The 19,962-nt window shown below is 39.3% G+C and overlaps 1 protein-coding gene and 1 non-coding gene across 6 annotated transcripts; both read left to right on the top strand.

The window, feature by feature from the left end:
• Window positions 1-292: 292 nt before the first annotated feature.
• On the top strand, window positions 293-363 carry TRNAG-GCC (transfer RNA glycine (anticodon GCC)). Its single transcript has one exon. It is a non-coding gene; the product is annotated as a tRNA-Gly (tRNA).
• A 325-nt stretch (window positions 364-688) lies between these two features.
• Window positions 689-19,456, top strand: KATNA1 (katanin catalytic subunit A1). 5 transcript variants are annotated; one of them, XR_009746597.1, is made up of 12 exons: window positions 1,188-1,375; window positions 5,371-5,545; window positions 6,273-6,430; window positions 8,400-8,583; window positions 10,148-10,269; window positions 11,668-11,773; window positions 12,108-12,266; window positions 13,330-13,456; window positions 14,975-15,109; window positions 15,377-15,503; window positions 16,496-16,674; window positions 19,122-19,257. XR_009746597.1 is itself a non-coding variant. In XM_061471518.1 (11 exons), the coding sequence occupies exons 2-11, from the start codon at window positions 5,375-5,377 to the stop codon at window positions 19,318-19,320; spliced, it is 1,488 nt and encodes a 495-aa protein (XP_061327502.1). In that variant the 5' UTR covers window positions 689-704; window positions 5,371-5,374; the 3' UTR covers window positions 19,321-19,456. The 5 variants fall into 5 exon arrangements, 3 of the variants coding, with proteins under 3 accessions (XP_061327502.1, XP_061327501.1, XP_061327503.1); XR_009746598.1 differs by having other exon boundaries at window positions 16,466-16,674; XM_061471518.1 differs by lacking the exons at window positions 1,188-1,375; window positions 16,496-16,674 and adding an exon at window positions 689-704 and having other exon boundaries at window positions 19,122-19,456.
• The last annotated feature ends 506 nt before the right edge of the window (window positions 19,457-19,962 follow it).

Genomic DNA, 19,962 nt, shown 5'->3' with positions numbered 1-19,962 from the left:
TGATGTTAAAATACATTTAAAATTCAAGCACTATTTCACAGCAGCGTTTTTAATATAACCGACATGCCTAAGGTGGCTAAGGTATCTTTCCACCATTGAATACATCTCTACCTATGAGATGAAATACAATGCCGTTTAGACCCAAACACGGCTGACCGCACCTCACTACCGCCGCGGATATTCTAACGGACGCCGTGGGGCAGTCCCAGCCCTTGTAACACTTGCTACAGCGGAGGCGCGCCGCACTCCTCTCACCTTCGACGGATGGAGGCGGAAGACAGTCCGTATACAAGCATTGGTGGTTCAGTGGTAGAATTCTCGCCTGCCACGCGGGAGGCCCGGGTTCGATTCCCGGCCAATGCAGCTCTACCTTTTTTGTTGTTGTTCCCTTTGCTCTTTTTCCTCCTTAAAAGTTAAACAAAAGCCAAAAAAAGTTACGGGTGTCAGTCGTACTGCTAAAACAGAAGGCAGCGTGTCGCTGGTATGGTTGGACGGACCTTCCCTTCCCATCACCCCCCACATAGCCTGCCCCGCCGTCTGCCCGGGCTGGAAGTGACGCAGCCGGATTTGCCTTCAAACTGCCGGCGGCGGCGGGGGGAGGCGGTAGGTCGGGGGTGGAGTTAGTGCTGCTGCAGCGGCAGTAGGAGGAGGAAGGAGTGAAGAGCGAAGGGGTTGTGGCTGCTGGGACCGAGCTCTGGAGAGGAGTAAGTGAGCGATGAAACACTGGTATCTTTGTTCCTCATGGCAGCTGGGCTGTCCTCCGCCCACACGTACCACTTGCGACCGTTGGGGGCTCCATCCACCTTTCCCGTCCGCCGGTCTGAGGCGAGGACCGACGTCCGCGCTCGGGCGGCATGGGGAGCCTCGAGGGGAAGCTCCCCCCGGGCGGGCGGGAGGAGGGTTCCGGCTCCCTCGTCCTGCGACCCAGGGGCCGGGACCAGCTTTGGGGAGTGAGTCGCTACGGTCATTGTTGTCGCTACACCCGTGACTATTAACACCGGCCTCGTCGGTCTTAAGTCTTTGCTGGAGCTCACTCGTGCTCGGAGCCTCACGGGATGTCGCCGCGGATTCCCCAAAGTTAATGGAGGCGCGGGTGGCTGCAGGTGCATGGCCGCTCAGCTCCCTGCCCTGGTGCCATTGCACCGCGGGCACCGGCTCTGACACTGGGCTGCACTTCGTGCTTCTTTCGCTCTCCGCCTCTTTATTTTCCTTTAAGGGAGTAAACTTTTGGCAGATAGTCAAGTTTTCTCTCCGAACAGAGAGAAGCAGTGTAGACATCAGTTCTAGGTCCCCATTCTGCCACACCTTCTAAATTTTCTGAGAAACTTGTTAACACTGACCTTTTGAGAGAATTCCAGCCCTTGTGAAATAGGGAGTAATATACTTTTTTTAAAAAAAAAAAAAAGGCTTTTGGCTTAAAATCTGCCAGCAGATTTTATGCTTTCAAGGCCATGTATCTGTATACTGAGTTTTTTTCAGTAATTTTTTCTTCAGTAACCAGCTAGGTATGCTTGCATCTGTTGTTCCTGGTGTTTGTTTTTTCACTACTGTTGAATACGAGTGGATGAGAACCAGTTTGTTTCACATCCAGTAAGTCTGGCAGCTCTTCTGTTTCCCAAGTAATTAACACAATCCCGTGTTGACACCAAATGTTGCTAGGAGTGGATGTTATGAAGAAGACTGTTAAAGGTGCAAGGGAGGTCGGAGGTGATGCCAAGCCGCTGTGTCACCAGCACAAACTGATTCCTGAAAAATATTACTTGGGTGGGGTTTTTACGTTGTTTTTTCTCTTCTGGTTTGCTGAGAGAACTTTTCTGAATTTCACATGGTGGCTCTGATGTCAGAGCCTGTATAGCAGCCTGAAATAATGGAAATGTGGGCTCTGGCTTAGTCCGAGCATTAAGGTTGGACTGAAGGACTCTTTAGAGGTGTTTTCCTTGTATGGCTGGTGCTGTTCTCTGAATCAGAAGGGTAGCTGCTGGGGTACCCTGTAGTAACTGCTGGACCCCAACTTCAGTCTTCCAACATCTGCATCCCAACATTAATCTCTTAATTTTTTTAAAGTTGCAGGGGGTTTCTTTGTGAAACAGCATTGGCGCTGTGTTCAGTTACACCTTCCCAGGTTCTAATGTATGAATATAAGCAGAAATTACCTAGAGTCATTCCTTGTGATAACTCCTTAGAGTCATGATGTATTCCCAGTGTTTTCCTGATGATGGTCAGGCTGTTATCTTTAAAATAAAATACAAAAATAAGTTCTAAACACTCATTCTGAAAAGTTTTACGTATTTTGAACTTTCTTTAGTTTTCAGGCTCCACTACTTTGAGCTGCTCCAAACTCTAGAAGTATTTTAAGTGCTTGCAGCAAATGAGAAAATGTATTCCGTTACTAGCGGTGTGTTAATTTGATGGGTTTCTGCTGTGTTAATTTCAGGGAACCACATATACTGACAACTAGTGTAGAAAGTATTCTTACTGTGAAGCATGTGTGTTTGTACACAGTGTAGAATTAAACTTGCAAGACAAAAGTGCTTAGATTATTTTCTTTATATCCTGTGCACTGTAAACCTTACAAGCTCATTACTATTTGCTGTGGAACATAGATAATTTCACTGGGCATGATTCATGGAAAGGTCATGGCTGATAATGTGCAGCCTTGCTGCTTTGACATTTTGTTATGCAATAATAGTAGCTGTTGGTAAATACTTAGGTGCAGGATTAGTTGTGTATTGCTTTTGGTTTTTGTTTTTTTAATTCCTTCAGGTCTGGTTTAACTTTGGATCTGTGCATGCTCACATCTGTTCCGCGTGTGTCTTGCCACCCTGAGTTGTCACAGTGTGACTTTCTGCTGCAAACTTTAATCTGGGTTCAGATTAGTACTCTTAACTCCTTTTTTTCCCCGTCTTAAAACTGCTTCAGCATCTTCAGTTACAGGTGCAGTAAGGCTACAGGCATACATTACTGCATCAGCTCTGACACTGCCAGTATTCAAGTGGCAGCAGCAGTGGCATGTCCAGACATAAGCAGAGTCAGCAGCTTTTTCTGCCCTGGTTGTACACAAGAGCCTTGTATTCAGAAGCCACTTCAACATCTTCTGCTCTTATGACTCAAAATGAAGGAACAAATTACATTTGTTTTCTAGCTTACACTAAATTCTCTTGCATTTTCAGTACCACAGATTAAACTGGTAGATTCATGGGTTTTCATTGGTACTACTGCTTTTGGTTATGTTGGAAGCATTATAAACTTAAGTGATCGCCTTCTCCCCCCACCCCATTGTCCTTTATGTCCTTCCTCTCTCTGTCTTCTGTCTGTTGCTTTATTACGGCTATTTTAACATTTCCAGATGAAAACTACTCTTTCAAGCTTTTTCCCCTACATCCCGGTATTTAAACAGAATTGCTGTTCTGTTTGGATTGCTCTACAACATTTGGGGGGGGGGGGAAGAATAGTTATCTGTGACTTCTCTCTGTGTTTGACAGTCTAGTTTGGCTTTAGTAACTTGCTGTTACTTAATTTTTAAAAGGTTTATTAGCATCTTGCTCAACTTGTGATTTTAGCAGTATTAGTCATCGGTTTGAATTCTCAGGACAGGCAAACAGGTGCATCTGGTAGGATGAGCAGGAGTGGAAAAGCTTGCTCCTAAATATAGCAGGGAAAACTTTGGTAATACCTGTGTGATGATCCACAGAGCAGTTGACAAACACCTTCAGGCTTTTTTCTCCCGAGGTAAAAACCAGCAAGGCTCCAAAGTCAAACTGTGCCTCCAAAGCCTAATTAGCCTGGGTTTTGGCAGTCTTTGTAGTTTCTGGTCACATTAACTGTATCAGCTTGTAGCCAGCTCAGCCAGCCTCTGGCTGGAGTGAGATTATATAGTGTAGGTTCTTAGGGTAGCACGTTTCACAGACTCAACCCCACAGGTCCCTTCTCTGCGCATGGGTGTGGGCTGTCAGAGGCGTATCTTCAGCTCCTCTGCTGCTAGAGTTTTGCTGTTCAGGGTGAAGCTTTTCACAGCAGCTATCTGCTCCGGGGGAAATAGGAGAAGAAAAAGAAAAGAAGCAGAAAGAGAATATTGGCTCAGAAACAGATTAGCTGTGAGTCCATGCATAAAGCTACTTGGGAAGGGCATAGAAAAAGCAGTGGAAGGTATAAAATGTTTGACTTGCAATTAGCAGCCCCTCTTTACAACAGTAGCTTGTCTGGTGTGTGCAAGGTGTAGCTTCTGAAACCTCCTATACTTTGTCTGAATTTGACCCTGACCTGGTCTTGAAATGTGTTGAGTCTTCAGTCTGTTTATTGCGCATGTGAGTTTAGTACCTCTTACATTCTTTAAATAGTTGATCTGTGTCAAGTATGCTTCATCCCAGGGCTTAGCTGCAATTGCTTTTCTGCAATTGCTTGTTACTGGTAGTGGGTACAGGTGCCAGAATGAGAGCAAGATGACTCCTGCAAGCATGTTTTCTGTGCTTATTTTAATGTTTTCTGTGCTTGGTTCTAGGAGATTAGGAGAGTGGGGAAACTCCGGCTGTGCAAGAGACAGGAAGAGTGGACACAGTGCAGGTATCTTGAAGAAGGAAGGGGGTGGAATATGTAAGAAACAAATAAGAACATAGGCTGATCGCTGTATGGGCAGTGGTGACTGGCAATTGTGTGTTTATACAAATAATACTGTATTTGTATAAATAATAATTCTGATCTATTCTAATGGAAAGGGTCTGATTCTGCTAGTGCTGCAGAGTGGAAGTGGTTGCAGTTCATAATGCTTGCTCCATAAAAAAAAAAACAAAACAAAAAACAACAACAAAGCCAACTAAACCACTGGTAGGGAAAAGTAGCATGGTTTGAACAGTATGTTAAATAAAGTGAGTATCTACACACTCACTGTTCAGCTGTAGCCTATATACGTGGAATGTTAAGGCAAAAAAAAAAAAACAACCCAAAACTTAATTCATATTGGAGATGGGCTTTGGTTTATTGTTTGTTGGATTGTTGTTTTTCTTAAACTGCAGGCTATAGTATGGACAGTGTAATGCTAACAGTAAAATAGCCATCTATCTTAGAATAAAATAAAGAGGGAAGGAGAGTATGCAGTTGTGGCTTGCAGTGGTACATTTAAATCTGCATATCTTATCTATGCTTTTCAACAGGATCTTCATTGTGTGAAACAATTTTAGGAAGTGAAGAGTTGAATTTTTAGTAACAGAGAAACAATTATCTTTTCATATTAATTGCATTCATTCTAGGGCTTTTTTCTAAGCAGTATCTTTCCAGCTTCTATATTTTGATAATGCTAAATGAGGTAATAGTTTAAAAAATGTGTTCTGATCCTGGGATTATTAATTTTTTCCTTAATATTTCCTGTTTTTTCAGCTTCATGTTGAACATGAGCATTGTTATGATCAGTGAGAATGTAAAGCTGGCCCGTGAATATGCCTTACTGGGAAATTACGACTCTGCAATGGTCTACTACCAGGGAGTTCTTGACCAAATGAATAAGTATCTCTACTCTGTCAGAGATACGTATCTGCAACAGAAATGGCAACAGGTGAATAATATTTTTCTGGACTATTTTGAGGGAAAAGCATTAAAGTAGCAAAAATTGCCTGTCATGGTAAAGTATAAAAATACTCGCACTGTCCTCTGATAAACTGTAGTGCTGTTATATGTAGGCATTTTTCCTTGTTATTTTATAGACTTACTTAAGTAATCTTTATGACTTCTTGCTCTGATGATGACAAAACAGGCAATGGAGCATAGCCCTGGAGATCCAGTGTTCTGCCTGACTTGTCAGCTTCCTGCTGATGAGTGCCTCTGTTATGCTGAAGTTTTGTAGGCTGGTATCATTTTGAATAGTCTTATTTCCTTGTCAGTGTTTCAGTAGTGTGACTTAGATCCTCACTAGAAACTGAGTTGTGGCCACCATGTTAATATATCTTTAACATAAACCACCATTTTTTTCATCAACACTGATTCTACAAGGTTGTGTTCTTTTCTGTCATACTTGTTTAATATGCAGAATTTGTTAAAAGTTTCTTAGGTGTTAAATCCAAAATTCAAATTTGTTTATTCTTTAAATGTGCTGAGGAAAGCAGAAAAGAAGTTTTTGATATCTGATATGTGTTATTCTTGTCTACTAAAGTATGATCAGGTAGCTTGTGAAACTTTATGGAGTCCATCCAGGCATTACACAGGCTTGAAATCAAGACTCATAAACTTACTTGCAATGTGCTTAATCTACTTTGTTGGTTTTTGTTGGTTTTTTTTCTAATCAGGTTTGGCAAGAGATAAGTGTGGAAGCTAAGCATGTAAAAGATATAATGAAAACACTAGAGAGTTTTAAACTGGACAGTACGCCGCTGAAAGCTTCACAACAAGAATTACCAGCTCATGAGGCAGAAGTCTGGTCTTTGCCAGTACCTGCTGAACGTAGGTAAGAGGAAACTTGAAGACCTAAATTAGCATTTATCAGGGCAAAGTGAGCATTGACTTTGGCCTGTTCTTGTGTAATTTTTGTTCTAGAACTTAGATGTATAACACACCAGCAGCTTGCCACCATTTGTGGTCAAGGAGATGTCATTTTGAGGCAGCCTGCTTCAGAACATTCTGAGGCTTTTATCTTGTGTACACTTGAGTAATGTCAAGTTTGGTCCTTGTTTTTTGTTGTTTTTTTTTGGGGGTGGGTAGAGGCATTTTGTTTTGGGAAAGGTGTTTTGTTTGGTTACTTGTTTGCTCTTTCCTGTTTTTTTTTGGGGGGGGGAGGGGAGAGAGGTGGTTGTTTTGTTTTTCCCTGACTTAAGATAAACTTGTCATTCTGTTGCAGCTCAACTCTATTCTTTTATTAGTCTTCTTACCAACTTAAAAATGATTCTGCATGTAGCTGATATGAAAAGGATGAAGACATGTTATCGGAATAATATAAAATTTAGAAGTGTCCAAGCTCAGTTCCGTTGTGTAGCAATGTGGTTCCCTGATCTCCTTCATGAACTGGTCAGTTAGGCTAGCATCAGCTCAAGGGGAGGGCTAGGAACAAGCAGCTTCAGGCAAGCCTGCTTATTTCAGAATTATGCTGGGTTAGTATCTGTGAAACCAAGGCCTTGTGGTGTGGTTTGACAGTGCAGCTGCTGCTGAAGGATAGTCCTACCCTCCATAGTTGCCTGAGGGGTTTGTTTGTTGTTTTTTTTTTTACTTTCCTCTTTGTTGGTGTTGATTAGCTGTTTCAGAATGCTAAACGAGCAAAAAAAGACATTGTTTTGTGGGGCTACTGTTTGTTTCCCACACCCCTACTTCCCTGAAATTGACTATCTGAACTGGTTAACTGCAGGTTCTGACACATGCCTCTAGTAGCTTGAAGCGGGGAACAGGAGTGCATGCAAAGCAGACACGAACTGTGCATTTTGACATCAAGTGACTATTAGATGAGCTTAGCTGTTCTTTGAGACTTTGAACTTAAGAGCTATTTCTCATATATCTAACTTCAGTTTTTATGGGTACATTTTTACATTTCCTTTTTAAATGATTTTAAGTCTGACTTCTGAAAGAAATGGATCTTGTGTGATCACACTGTTCTGTTGATCTCATTTAATAACTAGGAGCACTGTTACCCAATTTCATTCAAACCTTCTGGAAGAATAGAGTCTCAGAGGTAGAACCCTCCTAATGTTTTGAAGCATTCTAGAGAAGAGATACACATACTTGGGTTTCTAAAATGGGAAAGACTTGAGATAACTGTTTCTGTTCCATTTAAGTTGCCATCTGGTGAAGCATTGAGTTGTGATAATACAAAAAAAGCCATGGTGAATACTTAGGCCATGTTGCATTGGAATAACCACAGTAAATTCCTGTACTGAGATAGCAGGACTCAAATGTAGGTGGAAATAAGATGTGTAATCATGCTATTCCTTTATTTTGATCTTTGTGGTGGAATTTAGAGATGCCTGGGTGTTCATAAGTAAAAGTATAGGTTGGTAGATATTCCATTTGGAGAGTGAAAAGACCTTAACACATATGATCGTATCCATTAGCATATTCATATTGGCTAATATGCATTTCACACTGAAGAGAGATGTACAGTTGTGACAAACTTGCTGCTGTGACTCGGTTAAAGACAGCTTTTATGAATGTACTGGATCCTGATATATATTGAGTGGTCCATAATACTAGGATTACTTTTATTTATGAAATATACAAAGCAAGGAGCTTGTTTTAAGCAAACGAGCCCTAAGCTTGTGGGAAAGGAAAAGTGGATTTTCAGTGACTATCTGAAAATGTCTGTCTTGTTTCTGACATGCAGATTTTTATTTTGAGCAAAATGGCTTTTTAGTTTGTAGCCTTGATTTGGTTATGTAGTGCTCACCAGTGACTTTACACTGAGGTTTTTTTCATATATTACAACTAATTAGACCTTCGCCAGGACCTAGAAAACGTCAGTCTGTTCCATGCAGTGATTGCAGAGGTCACAATAATCGTGTGAGTGCAGCTGTCAGAGGCCCTCACCGTCCATCCTCTCGAAATCCCAGTGATAAAGGGAAGGCGGTTCGCGGCCGGGAAAAAAAGGATCAGCAAAATAAAGGAAAAGAGGAAAAGGTAAACTTGCAAATAACTTCATGAAGTTGAGAAACTCAGTCTTGTTTTCTTAATATTGAGTGTATTATAAAATTAGATGCCTATAAATGTTTCTTCTGTTCAATCAGCATGCTGATTTGAATCGCACTTTATAAGGTATCTTTGCTTTATGGACAGTCTTAGTTACAGATTAAGTAAAAACAAACCCCCAAAAAAACCAATCAATCAAACAAAAAAAAAAAATCAACCCCAAAACTCCCAAACAACCAAACCCTGAAAAAACAAACTAAACCTTCTTCTGGAGGAAGTGATCTGGTAAATGTGGGCTTGTTTACTGCAACTTGGATATAGTATACATCTGAATTATTGAAGCTGAACCTGATAGAGCTTGTTCAAATGGGGTGTCCTTGCTTTCATATGTTTTAGGCTGACCCTGACTTGCCTTTTCCAAAGTATTTCAAGATCTATTTAATTGTAAAAGGGATGCCTTTTCTTATTTTTTGGTAGATATATGCTATTAGCTCCAGACTCTTCAGTTTAAAACAAACTGAATCCCAACATACTTCATGAGAGGGAATGATCCATGCAGTCAGAGTGTTTTAAGTTTTGCTTGTGCTCTGGTCTCCATAAATTTAACTGACCAGAGTAGCAGGTCATACTGAAGACACTAAACTCATAGCTTTCCAGAGTCTGGATAAGTCAAATATCCATGTAACAGTTTGATAGTTTCATCCACCATATGTTGTGGCAAGATGTCATGGCCTGTGGAAGTAGTATAAACTACAAGGGTGGAATTGTTTAGTGATGTAAGCTACTGTTTTTTTATTGGGAGCTAAATTACATTGTCTTTGAGTGATAATCCTCTCTCAGTATGGATAAAAACACACAGAGACAGGGTAGGTCTTTTTTTCTTTTTTGCAGTTTTTCTGTCAACACAAGTGCTTGCTGTTAAATGTATAAAAAATGGGGTATGTCTATTGCATTTTATTTCATTTCAGTTGCATGGTCTCTGCTGTTTGAGCCCTTTCAGCTGTATAGCTTCTTTGCTTCTGCTTTCCTGCTGTATGTTAATTAGCTATTTTTTTACTTCTGTGGTCTTCCTGCAGATCACCTTTTCTTATCCTTCATATGGAAGTCCTGCTTAGTTTTTTTGGTCTCCCATATATATGGCATATTTATGACACATGATTTGAGATACTCTAGCTTAGTATGACACTTTCTGATCTAGCCTTACGTGTAATTCCACCTACCTAGCTACTGTCTCAAAGTTTTTGATTCCTCTGGAAGAAACATTGTTGTACTGCGATAGGTGCATGCAGTTTTAATTATCTACTAAAGCAAAGGAACTGCATCAGTATAATATGCTGGCATTTCCTTCCTGGAGAAGGAAATGGGATGAGGGCAGTACAGAATTTTGGGAGGACCACATAGATCCTGCAGTGCACCAGAAATATGGATGCGTCATAATTTTCATGCTGGTTTATGTTGCTGCCTTCTAGAAGTATGATGCTATTGTGGACTTGTGTAAAAATCCATTAGTAGCATAACCATTGTTACGTGCTTATGTTATATCTTTTATATGTAGAACAAATCTGCATCAGAGGTTTCAGAGGCTGAGCCAAAGAAATTTGATAGTACTGGATATGATAAAGATTTAGTAGAAGCTTTGGAAAGAGATATAATTTCTCAGAATCCCAACATTCGATGGTAAGTTTGAATACTGCTGACAGTTTTTCTGAGTTATTTCTTTTTCCTCTTATGTAATATGACAAGACTAAAGTATTTTAGCATATGGTTGCACGTAAAAAGTACCTACAGGTTTCCTATGCTGATTAAATAGGTGACTAAACTTCTTGTGTGGCTGAATATTTTTAGAACACTTTTTATTCCACCCGTAGATTCATAGAATAGTTTGGGTTGGAAGGAGCCTTTAAAGACCAGCTGGTTGAACCCCATGCCATGACCAAGGACATCTTTTGCTAGATCAGGTTGCTCAAACCCCAGCCTAAGCACACAAAGCTTCTCAAACTTTTCTAAGAGTCCTAAAATGGATTTTTTAGATAGTCTTTTGCAATGTAGAAGATTCTAGTATCTGCCAGTGTCTCTTTGTTTAAAAACCTGTTTTGCTACCCAGAGGCATACCAAGATAGTAAACCAATTAACAAAGAAGTTATGTCAATATAGGAACCCTTTGAAATCTTGTTGGACATGCTGTGACTGCCAGGATAAAATACAATCATGTGCCAGTACCTTTACATAAATGTGATAAATATTAAACCTTATACAAAGCTTGGTTTGTGTTGCAAATGTTTCCAAGATTAGGTGATTTTTGTGAGGATTAAATGATCAAAGATCTTCTGGAAAATAAAATAGGCTTAAAAAAAAACCAGGCTTGAACAATCCCACAAACAACTTGTTAATGCATGCAGCTGACATGTATTTCACTTTAACATGTAAATACATGTTTCGGTTTTCATGTTGAATCTTAAATTGAAACTTCAGATTTGAAACTAATTCTTCATATAGATATGTTTTGAAACCAAAATATTACTTGGGCAAATGCTGATAAGTGAAATGCCCTAAGAGTTAACTTCAGGAAAATCAGACCAGCTTATAAGATATCTAAGAACTAATAATTTTGTAACTCTGAAAAAGAATTCTAAAAATTCTTTTTAATTCAACTCTGTTTTCCAGTCTTCGGTAAATTGTTCTCATACCAATGAAAGCTGGCATTCAGGTCTCATGGGCAGCCAACCTCTTGGCAAAAGAAGAAAGTATCATCTGTAACTACCATAAGTTTAAACAACTTGCCTTATCCTGCTTATTCTTTCTGTGAATAAGATCAGTGATGCCCTCATGAAAGAGTTGTGTCTCACTGCTTTTGCATCTAGCTGCAGTCTACTAGTCAGATGTCAGCTGTTTTGCTGTAGGCTTTCATCTGTTTCTGTAGGCTTTTGACACTAGAGCATAAATAAATTCAACTTTTCTTCCTGAATTACAGAAGAGCTGTTACATAATAAGTTTAACTGCATATTGTTTTGAATTGTGGACTGATTGTTTTGCAGCCTGTCTGAATCTGTCCAACAACTTCTTCTTTCTTGCCAGGGATGACATTGCTGATTTAGTAGAAGCCAAAAAGCTGCTTAAGGAAGCTGTAGTTTTGCCCATGTGGATGCCGGAGTTTTTTAAGGGAATTAGAAGACCATGGAAGGTATGAAAAAATATGATCCTGTGATCTTAAGTAGGATTCTGAGATTGGATCTTGGTGGAACAAGAAATTTCAGGTGTTTTGTAGTTCATGTAAATTCTTTCCACTTTTCAGTAACAAAGTTTATGGTAAATAATACTAACGAAATAAAGGTGTCGGCTGGTTAAATACACTGTCTTCAGCTATGTTGTATTATTGTAATAGCAATCAATTACTTACCTTTGAATAATTCTTCATGGGAAAGTTTACATCTAGTATTTTAATACTACACCGCTAAACTGTGAAATTGTCTGTGTTTTGATTCTTGTCCTGAAACTGATTCTTTTTATTCTAATAGGGTGTTCTGATGGTTGGTCCTCCTGGTACTGGAAAGACCCTCCTGGCAAAAGCTGTAGCGACTGAATGCAAGACTACTTTTTTCAATGTTTCTTCTTCCACACTTACCTCAAAATACAGAGGAGAATCTGAGAAACTTGTTCGTCTACTGTTTGAAATGGTGATTAAAGTTCCTGAACATAAATAGTGAGATAATGAAGTAGAATTACCTGTGGAATAGTGAAACTTAGCTAAGGTGTAGAAGTCATAACATAAACAGCTCTCCAAGCGTCAAACATTTTAGGACCGTCTGATTTGGCCAAGATCTGGTTATTCTTAAATAGCTTTATAAAAATGGAAAAAATAGGTTATCTTTATTTTCAGGGTTATCTTTTTATATTAGAGGTAGCTCACTATAAGCTGATAAGCACTGTAGAACATACTTGAATGTAAAAGTGAAGGTGGAATCTGATGCTTTCTGGGTGAGAACTCTGCTTAGGCTGTGCATGTTTTGTTGTTGTGGGTGGTTTTTTTGTTCTTAAAATAAGTGGAATTACAAACTGTAGTTGTCTTCAGAGCATATAACACTTGAAATTGGCTCAGAACATGTAGTCTTTTATGTTTTTCCATGTGTTAGCAGGTCTGCATTTGGTGTTTGCTATGGTGCTCGGTACTGAAGGGGGCAGCAGAGCTGCAGTTACAGTAGTCAGAAAAATCAGGAAATACAAGATCATAGTTTGATCGGCTCATTTAATATGATCAATCAAAAATGCAGATACATAATGAACAGCATCTCAACTGCTGTAGGACAACAGCTTTTATTTTCCCAGATCCTTGTCTTTAACCTCTCTTGGTTTTGGAAAGACTAAAGTTATTTTGCAGTTAACCTGTTTTTTGGACAGGTTCCATATTATGATGTCCTAGCTTTAACTTGAGTTGTTATTCCTGCTTGAATAACTGATGACTTTCACAGTTATAAGTCTTACTGTGTTATTATGATGTCTGTAAAACTGCCTTTAGCTTATTAAACATTGTTTATAGCCCTAACAATTACAGGACTTTGCCAAAAAACATGCTGTTCAAATGGTATTAATGAATGCACAGCTGCTCTGTAGTTGGGTGTAGTGGTCAGAGAGGGAAGGTTAGGTATTGTCTGATACTCATTCAGTTTTGAATGTGCTGCTGTTTCTTAAATGTGAGTAGACTGTTATTTCAGTTTCTGCTTTATCTTTTGCTTTCTTTAGGCTCGATTTTATGCCCCAACAACTATATTTATTGATGAGATAGACTCTATCTGTAGTCGCAGGGGAACTTCAGAGGAGCATGAAGCTAGCCGACGTGTGAAGGCAGAGCTGCTAGTTCAGATGGATGGTAAATACCCTGATTGCTGGGAAGTGCTGGACTGGAGAAAACTTGAGGGAGGAAAAATAATCAAAACTTCATTCTTCAGAAGCATTTTATTTGAAAGTCTTACATAAAATTGGGGTAAAAAGATGAAACTGCACTGTTCCAGCTGTCAGTGTGGAAGGAAAAAAATATACCAGTTATCTAACAGTCTTAGCATCTGAGCAACAACCTTATATTACTGATCCAGAGTAACAAAGATTCCAAAAATATAGACGAAAAAAAGTATTAACTGCTGCTCTCAGTCTTCACCTAGCATATCGTTTCTCCAATACCAGGGAAAAGGTGGCTCAAAAAAACTGTCATGTGTTCCAGTTTAGACTTCAAAGCAATCATTGCACTTAGCTTATTTTGGATCCTTTTTTTTTTTCCCACTTAAATATATAAATAAAAAGGCAATTTTTTTTATAGAAGTGGTTGGGACTGTTTTCTTTTTAAACCACAGATTATTACAGCTATTTGGTTAATGTTTCACAAATCAACGAAGTTTAAAAGTAGGTAACACTGCAGAGTTTTTATAGAGGCATCCTTTTTATACTCTGCTGAGCAAGGAGAAAGGAGAAGGGCAGCTGAAAAGTGCTAGTCTATGGAGTAATTTGTGGTACAATTACATGAGTCAGAAGATTTGTATATTTGATTCTCTGTTGCTGATACCTTTTTATGTTTGACTTTAAATAGCAGCAGATCTGTAATACTCATAACTCAAGTATGTACATAACCTAATTTTATTAGTAACAACTATTAGAAGTCCTTTTGCTTGACACTCATAAATGATGTTTTGTATTCAGATTTTCAGGCAGACTAGGCTATTCCACAGCCTAGTCCTATAAGCAAAAACAGTAAATGCAGAGAGTAGCAGGTTTAATGAAACTAACTTCTGTATATAGCAGCAGTTTCACGGTACTTTCAACGCAGAGGTGTTCTCTCTGAGAAGTTGTTATTCAGTCCACCAAATAAGCATTCACTTCAGCAGTTTGTAAGAATCCACCTGTGTATGTGAAGTGTTTGGCCTAAAATTACAAGTGAAAAAAATTTGTAGGGGAGTAATGCTGCTTTTGTGTAGCTGTTAATGAACACTGGGGGGGGAAGCATCTGTTTTTTTGGTGTGCTGATGGGTTTGGGGGGCTTATTTTGTTTTTTCTCACATGCTGTTACCGGACATTGATGTGAAAATTCAAATACTGTACTGTCAGAAATCCAACCAGCTCTGCTGTAAAACTGTTCCTGCCATGATAGGGAGGACCTTGATGATCTGAGTGGTGGCCTATGCCGCTGCTCCTAATTAAACGAAGTTTCCATTTTTTCTTGCAGGCTGTCATACAGGTGAAAAACTGCACTCTGTTGCCCTTAGTTATTCTGTTGTGCTTAGACTCACTAAAGGGCATTATGGTAGCTGCTTTAATATTACAGAATTGTGGATATTGTTATGTCTACATGAAATGCCATGAAACATGTACATTTTGCTTTCTTTTTTCTCCAATGCAGGTGTTGGAGGGGCTACTGAAAATGATGATCCTTCCAAAATGGTCATGGTACTTGCTGCTACTAATTTTCCTTGGGATATTGATGAAGCCCTAAGACGGAGACTAGAAAAGAGAATTTATATTCCTTTACCATCAGGTGGGAAGACTTGGGGAGAGGAGTGGTTGGAAAGACTAAAACCTAAACTTTATCAATATTCCTTTACATTTGATCACCTGGTTTAAAGATTTTATACATGTATGAAATTAATTTGTTAATTCAGAACGTTTAAATCTAAACATTGAACATTTACCTTTGTAGCAAGTACAGTGTTTTTGTTCTCATTCTTCCTCTCACCATTTTGCAGTTCATTATTTATCTTCAGAAAGCAAATCGTACAGACTCAATTTTCTGTTCTTTGATTAGCAAAAGGTAGAGAGGAACTCCTAAGAATAAATCTACAAGAGCTGGAATTGGCTGATGACGTTGACCTTGCAAATATAGCTGAGAAAATGGAGGGTTACTCGGGTGCAGACATTACCAATGTATGCAGGTATGTTAACATTGCATCATTTGTGTTACTACTGCTACAAGCTGTCTTAAGAAAACTGTTTGTAAAGTAATTTACATGATCAAAATTGTTGGATTAAAAACGGACTGTAATTTGTTTTCTATGTATGGCTAAAAGGTAAAATACTACATTAATTAATTAGATTTCTGTTTGATATTTTCATATAATAATGATGGAGAGCAGTTGCAACGTGGGAATCTAAACAAACTATGATTTAGGTAAAATTCCATGTTCTTTCATGTACACCAAATTCCTTGCATGAGGAACATCCACAGAATGGTAGACTAAGTTTTGCAGAGTTGCAGTCATTCTGCTGAGGTTACACTAGTTTAGCAGAACATCCATGTGTAAGAGGGAATAGTGGCAGAGGCAACAATAACTAAAGTAAAAACATGGAGTGTTCTTCCTTCGTGACACAGAAAAGGTACACTGCGTTGTGTGACAGTATGAGCTGTGTACTCCGCATGTTGGCTTCAGTGATGAGTGGTTTAAGTTTTCTTCTGCTCCTTCCCCTCAGTCATGTTTACATGCAGTCATTTGTGGGCCTATTCTATAGCCTAAATTACTGAAAATACTTTCTAGCCTTTCCCCCAGTCTCCGCTTTCAGAAATTGAAAGCGGAAGGAAAGGACTGATCTCCTGAGAGACTTAGTATCAGTCATTTGATGTATATCTGAAGATTTGCACTGGCACAGTTGGAGCAATGGCAAATTATGGAAACAGCAGTAATGAACAAAGAACTGAAACTTCTTAAGATGCTGTTATCATCTAATAAGCACCTGTGTAAATGTACTTTCAGGCTTTGGGGGCAGCACTGAAATGTGGCAGTGCAAGGCTTGAGCTCTTAGCTGTGCTAGTGCCAACTGCTGTGGGGCTGTACTTTGAACAGGATAAGAGAAATGTTCTGTATTAAAACCACCTCCTCATTGCTTTCCTGAAACACAGATCCATTTCTTGCCTTGACTCCTAATACAGCTCTGCAAACACTTGTCAGGACAGCTGAAAGGACAATGTGCAGGGATGAATGCGAGTAGCCTGCATGCAAAACTGCCACCAAAGGCTCTATCAGCAGGGTCGCTTCAGGCTGAACTAAGAGTTTGGAGCCTCAGTACTATTTCCTCAACAAACCTTACACAGTGTCTGGGAAAAGAACGGTATGTTAGTTGTTCTGAACCAGTGTTGGGCAGATTTGTTTCATTTGTAGGTCTGTGAGATGAATTTGTGGTGGTATTTTGCTTGGTCTTGCTGTTGGTTGTCCTTTGAAAGCAGTTTGTGCTAATAGGCTCATGTTATGTGAAAGAGAATTTGTTTGGCCTACTCTTCAGTAAATTTTAGCTGCAGTTTGTGTCATCTGGTCTGTTCAGTGTTTGGTTTTTGTCATTCCATTTCATACTGGATAGCAATACAGTTGTTTAAAAGTCAGCATACTTGTAATGGTTTTCAGTGAATTTCATATATGTATATATTATACGCACTGTTGCTTTTTTTTTTCTTTAATCGGAACTTAAAAACCCAACCAAACAAAAAAAAAACAAAAGCAAGCAAACACAAACCCACAAAGAAATATTTGAGTCTTTGATTTGTAGCAGTCTTCTTAGAGATGACTGACATGGCAGCAACCAGAAATCCAGACAAACTGTGGTTTGGAGGTGCACAAATTGAAATTAGTAAGAAAGTGCTTGTATTAGCCTGTTAACTGTATCAGGAAAACAGATGTTGCACATAATTGTCTCATTTACATTGAGACAAAAAGACATATGGCTTATTTAAAAGTGCTTTTGTGTAGTTGAGACTTGCAGTATATAAGCAAATTTCAAACTTGCAGGCTAGTGTCCTCACTCATGACAGGAGCAAAACTTAAGAAAGAGTGAACCAAGAACTCTGGTTTTCTCAAATTATTCTACTACCTTAAAGAACTGGAGGTGAAATCCAAGGTTTTCTGAGCTGGAGTGAAACCCAGTCAGAGATAACAGTGCAGTTCTGAACAGTCAGTATGTAACCATGGAAAATGTAGGTGAAATGTTATTATAATAAGACATTCCGGAAATCGCTAAATTGCATAGCAGATGTAATTATGAACTTATCTTGGATTGTTGTTTTGAGTGTACTGTGAAGGTTGAAGGCCTTAGGGATGCTCCCTCCAGGTATATCACTGGCTCTTTGTTCACAAATGTTAACAACAGCAAATCGTGGTGATACTGGACTGAGATGGAGTTTAACAAGGCAACTTCTTGGGATTATTCTGAAATTCTCTTTACTGTAGTATGCATTCTAATTGCTGACAATTATTTAGTAAACAAACCTCCCCTATGAAGACAGGCTGAGAGATTTGGGGTGGTTCAGCATGGAGAAGGCTCCAGGAAGACCTTAGTGCAGCCTTCCAGTACCTAAACGGGGGCTGCAAGAAAACTGGAGAGGGACTTTTTACAAGAGCGTGTGGTGACGGGACAAGGGGCAATGGCTTTAATCTGATGGAGGGGAGATTGACATCAGATATTGGGAAGAAGTTTCTTTACTATGAGGCTTGTGAGACACTGGCAGAGGTTGCCTAGAGCAACTGTGGCTGCCACATCCCTGTCAGTGTACAAGGCCAGGTTGAATGGGGCTTTGAGCAAACCCATCTAGTGGAAGATGTTCCTGCCCATGGCAGGGGGGTTGAAACTAGAGGATCTTTAAGGTCCCTTCCAACCCTAACCATTCCATGATTCTGTGAAATTCATGAAGTCTGTCAATTATGATTTCCTTTAGGAGGAAGGGGTGAAGCTGGAACAGAATATGCTGAAACCATCATTCTAAATCCTCCTAGAAGACAACGTAAAAGTTCTCTCTCTGGCTTCTCACTCACTAATACAATATGATACACTATTGTGATATCTCCAGGATTGCCCTTGCATCTTTTTTACCTAAAATAAGTAGCATTTTCTTCTTATTATAAGCTATATAACAATGAATTAGCAGGAGCTTTGGTCTTTTAGCGTTAGATATTAACTATTTCAGCAGCTCGTCAGCTGCTGCTACGGATGTTACTGTTGGAAATCCAAATGCCAACAAACTTAATGTATCAAGAAAATGACACTTGTAAAGCCACTTAATGCTTATAGAGGCTAGAAGTTTGAGGAGCTACAAGCTGAACAGATTATTTAGTTTAACATTTAGCTGTGAACCTACAGGTTGGAGGAACATACTGTTGACCCCTTTTTCTTTCAAGTGGGATTCCTGTTTGGACCAGCAAATGTTTAAAGCATTCCAGTTACTTTTTTCTGTATGTAGGAGGAGTGAAAGTATTACTTTGTCTTGTTCCTGTTTGAAGATACTGTAAACGGCAGCTATGTCATAGACATGCAGTGGCATTAGATAAACCAGTTAGTCCTCTCCTATGAATAGTCGCTGTTCAGAGATCCAGTGAGGATAAATCCATGATTGAAAAATACTGATAGCATGGTATTGTAGGTTGTACAAGCACTCAAAGATCCTGTTAAAGTTTACAATTCTTTACCTATTTGAAAGCAACAGTTTGACTGGAATGCTGTGCTGAGCCTCTCAAACAGCTGAGCCACCATCCCGTATTGAGTAACTCTTTTTTTTCTTGCATCCTTACTAGAGATGCATCCCTGATGGCTATGAGAAGGCGCATTGAAGGCTTGACACCAGAAGAAATAAGAAATCTTTCCCGAGATGATATGCACATGCCAACAACTATGGAAGACTTTGAAATAGCTTTGAAGAAGGTTTCTAAATCTGTATCTGCTGCGGACATTGAGAAATATGAGAAATGGATAGTTGAATTTGGATCATGCTGAGTTGTCTTATCTTGAAGAAGTCACTTTACGTCTTAAAACAGCTTTAGAAGTAATAAATAATGTGTCGTTTCACTGCCTGCTCTTTTTAACTTTTGTAATTTAAGAGCAACAGATGTCTAAATAAATTTTTTTTTAATGCAAATTCTGTCTGGCTCTCTTTGAACCAGATCCAAAGTTACCCATTGGTCTCAAATGCACAAGATAGTGATGGGATCTGCTTTGATCTTCAAGAGTTTAAAATTCCTTAAATTTAATACTAGACCTCTTGCATCAGAGGGTTTATTCTTGAAAAACAGCCATTACACCAAGAAAAACCAAACTAGCCCTGCTAAATGAGTAAGGGATGCTGAGAACTGGGAAGTGGGATGAGCAAGATGCAGTCATATAGATGGTTTTGCTAGCTGATCTTGGGAGAATTCTACCCTGTCTGTAAGATATTAATAAAGAGCCCATCCAAAGGTTGAGATTTAGAACAGCAACCCATGCACTACTAACAGTGAGTCGATTCAACTGAAGTTTAAGCCAGGGGGTAGGATCATCACTGGTTTACAGTATCTATTAACTAATAGTACAGCACATCCAGCCAGGGTAAACAAATTCCATGATGCCAGGTCACAGGTGCAGTCTCCTGGTAAGTCTGAA

Source organism: Pezoporus flaviventris, unplaced genomic scaffold, assembly GCF_033815535.1.
Source record: "Pezoporus flaviventris isolate CSIRO_AGI_PZ_B2104156 unplaced genomic scaffold, CSIRO_AGI_Pfla_v1 ptg000066l, whole genome shotgun sequence".
Taxonomy (NCBI): domain Eukaryota; kingdom Metazoa; phylum Chordata; class Aves; order Psittaciformes; family Psittacidae; genus Pezoporus; species Pezoporus flaviventris.
The sequence above is the reverse complement of the archived record's forward strand: the minus strand, read 5'-3'. Positions and strand labels throughout refer to the sequence as shown.

Coding starts and splice junctions, on each gene's coding strand:
- KATNA1 (XM_061471518.1), top strand. CDS start 5,375: ATGTTGAACATGAGCATTGTTATGATCAGTGAGAATGTAAAGCTGGCC. Junction 13,457..14,974: donor GCTGCTAGTTCAGATGGATG/GTAAATACCCTG, acceptor TCTCCAATGCAG/GTGTTGGAGGGGCTACTGAA. Junction 15,110..15,376: donor TTATATTCCTTTACCATCAG/GTGGGAAGACTT, acceptor TTCTTTGATTAG/CAAAAGGTAGAGAGGAACTC.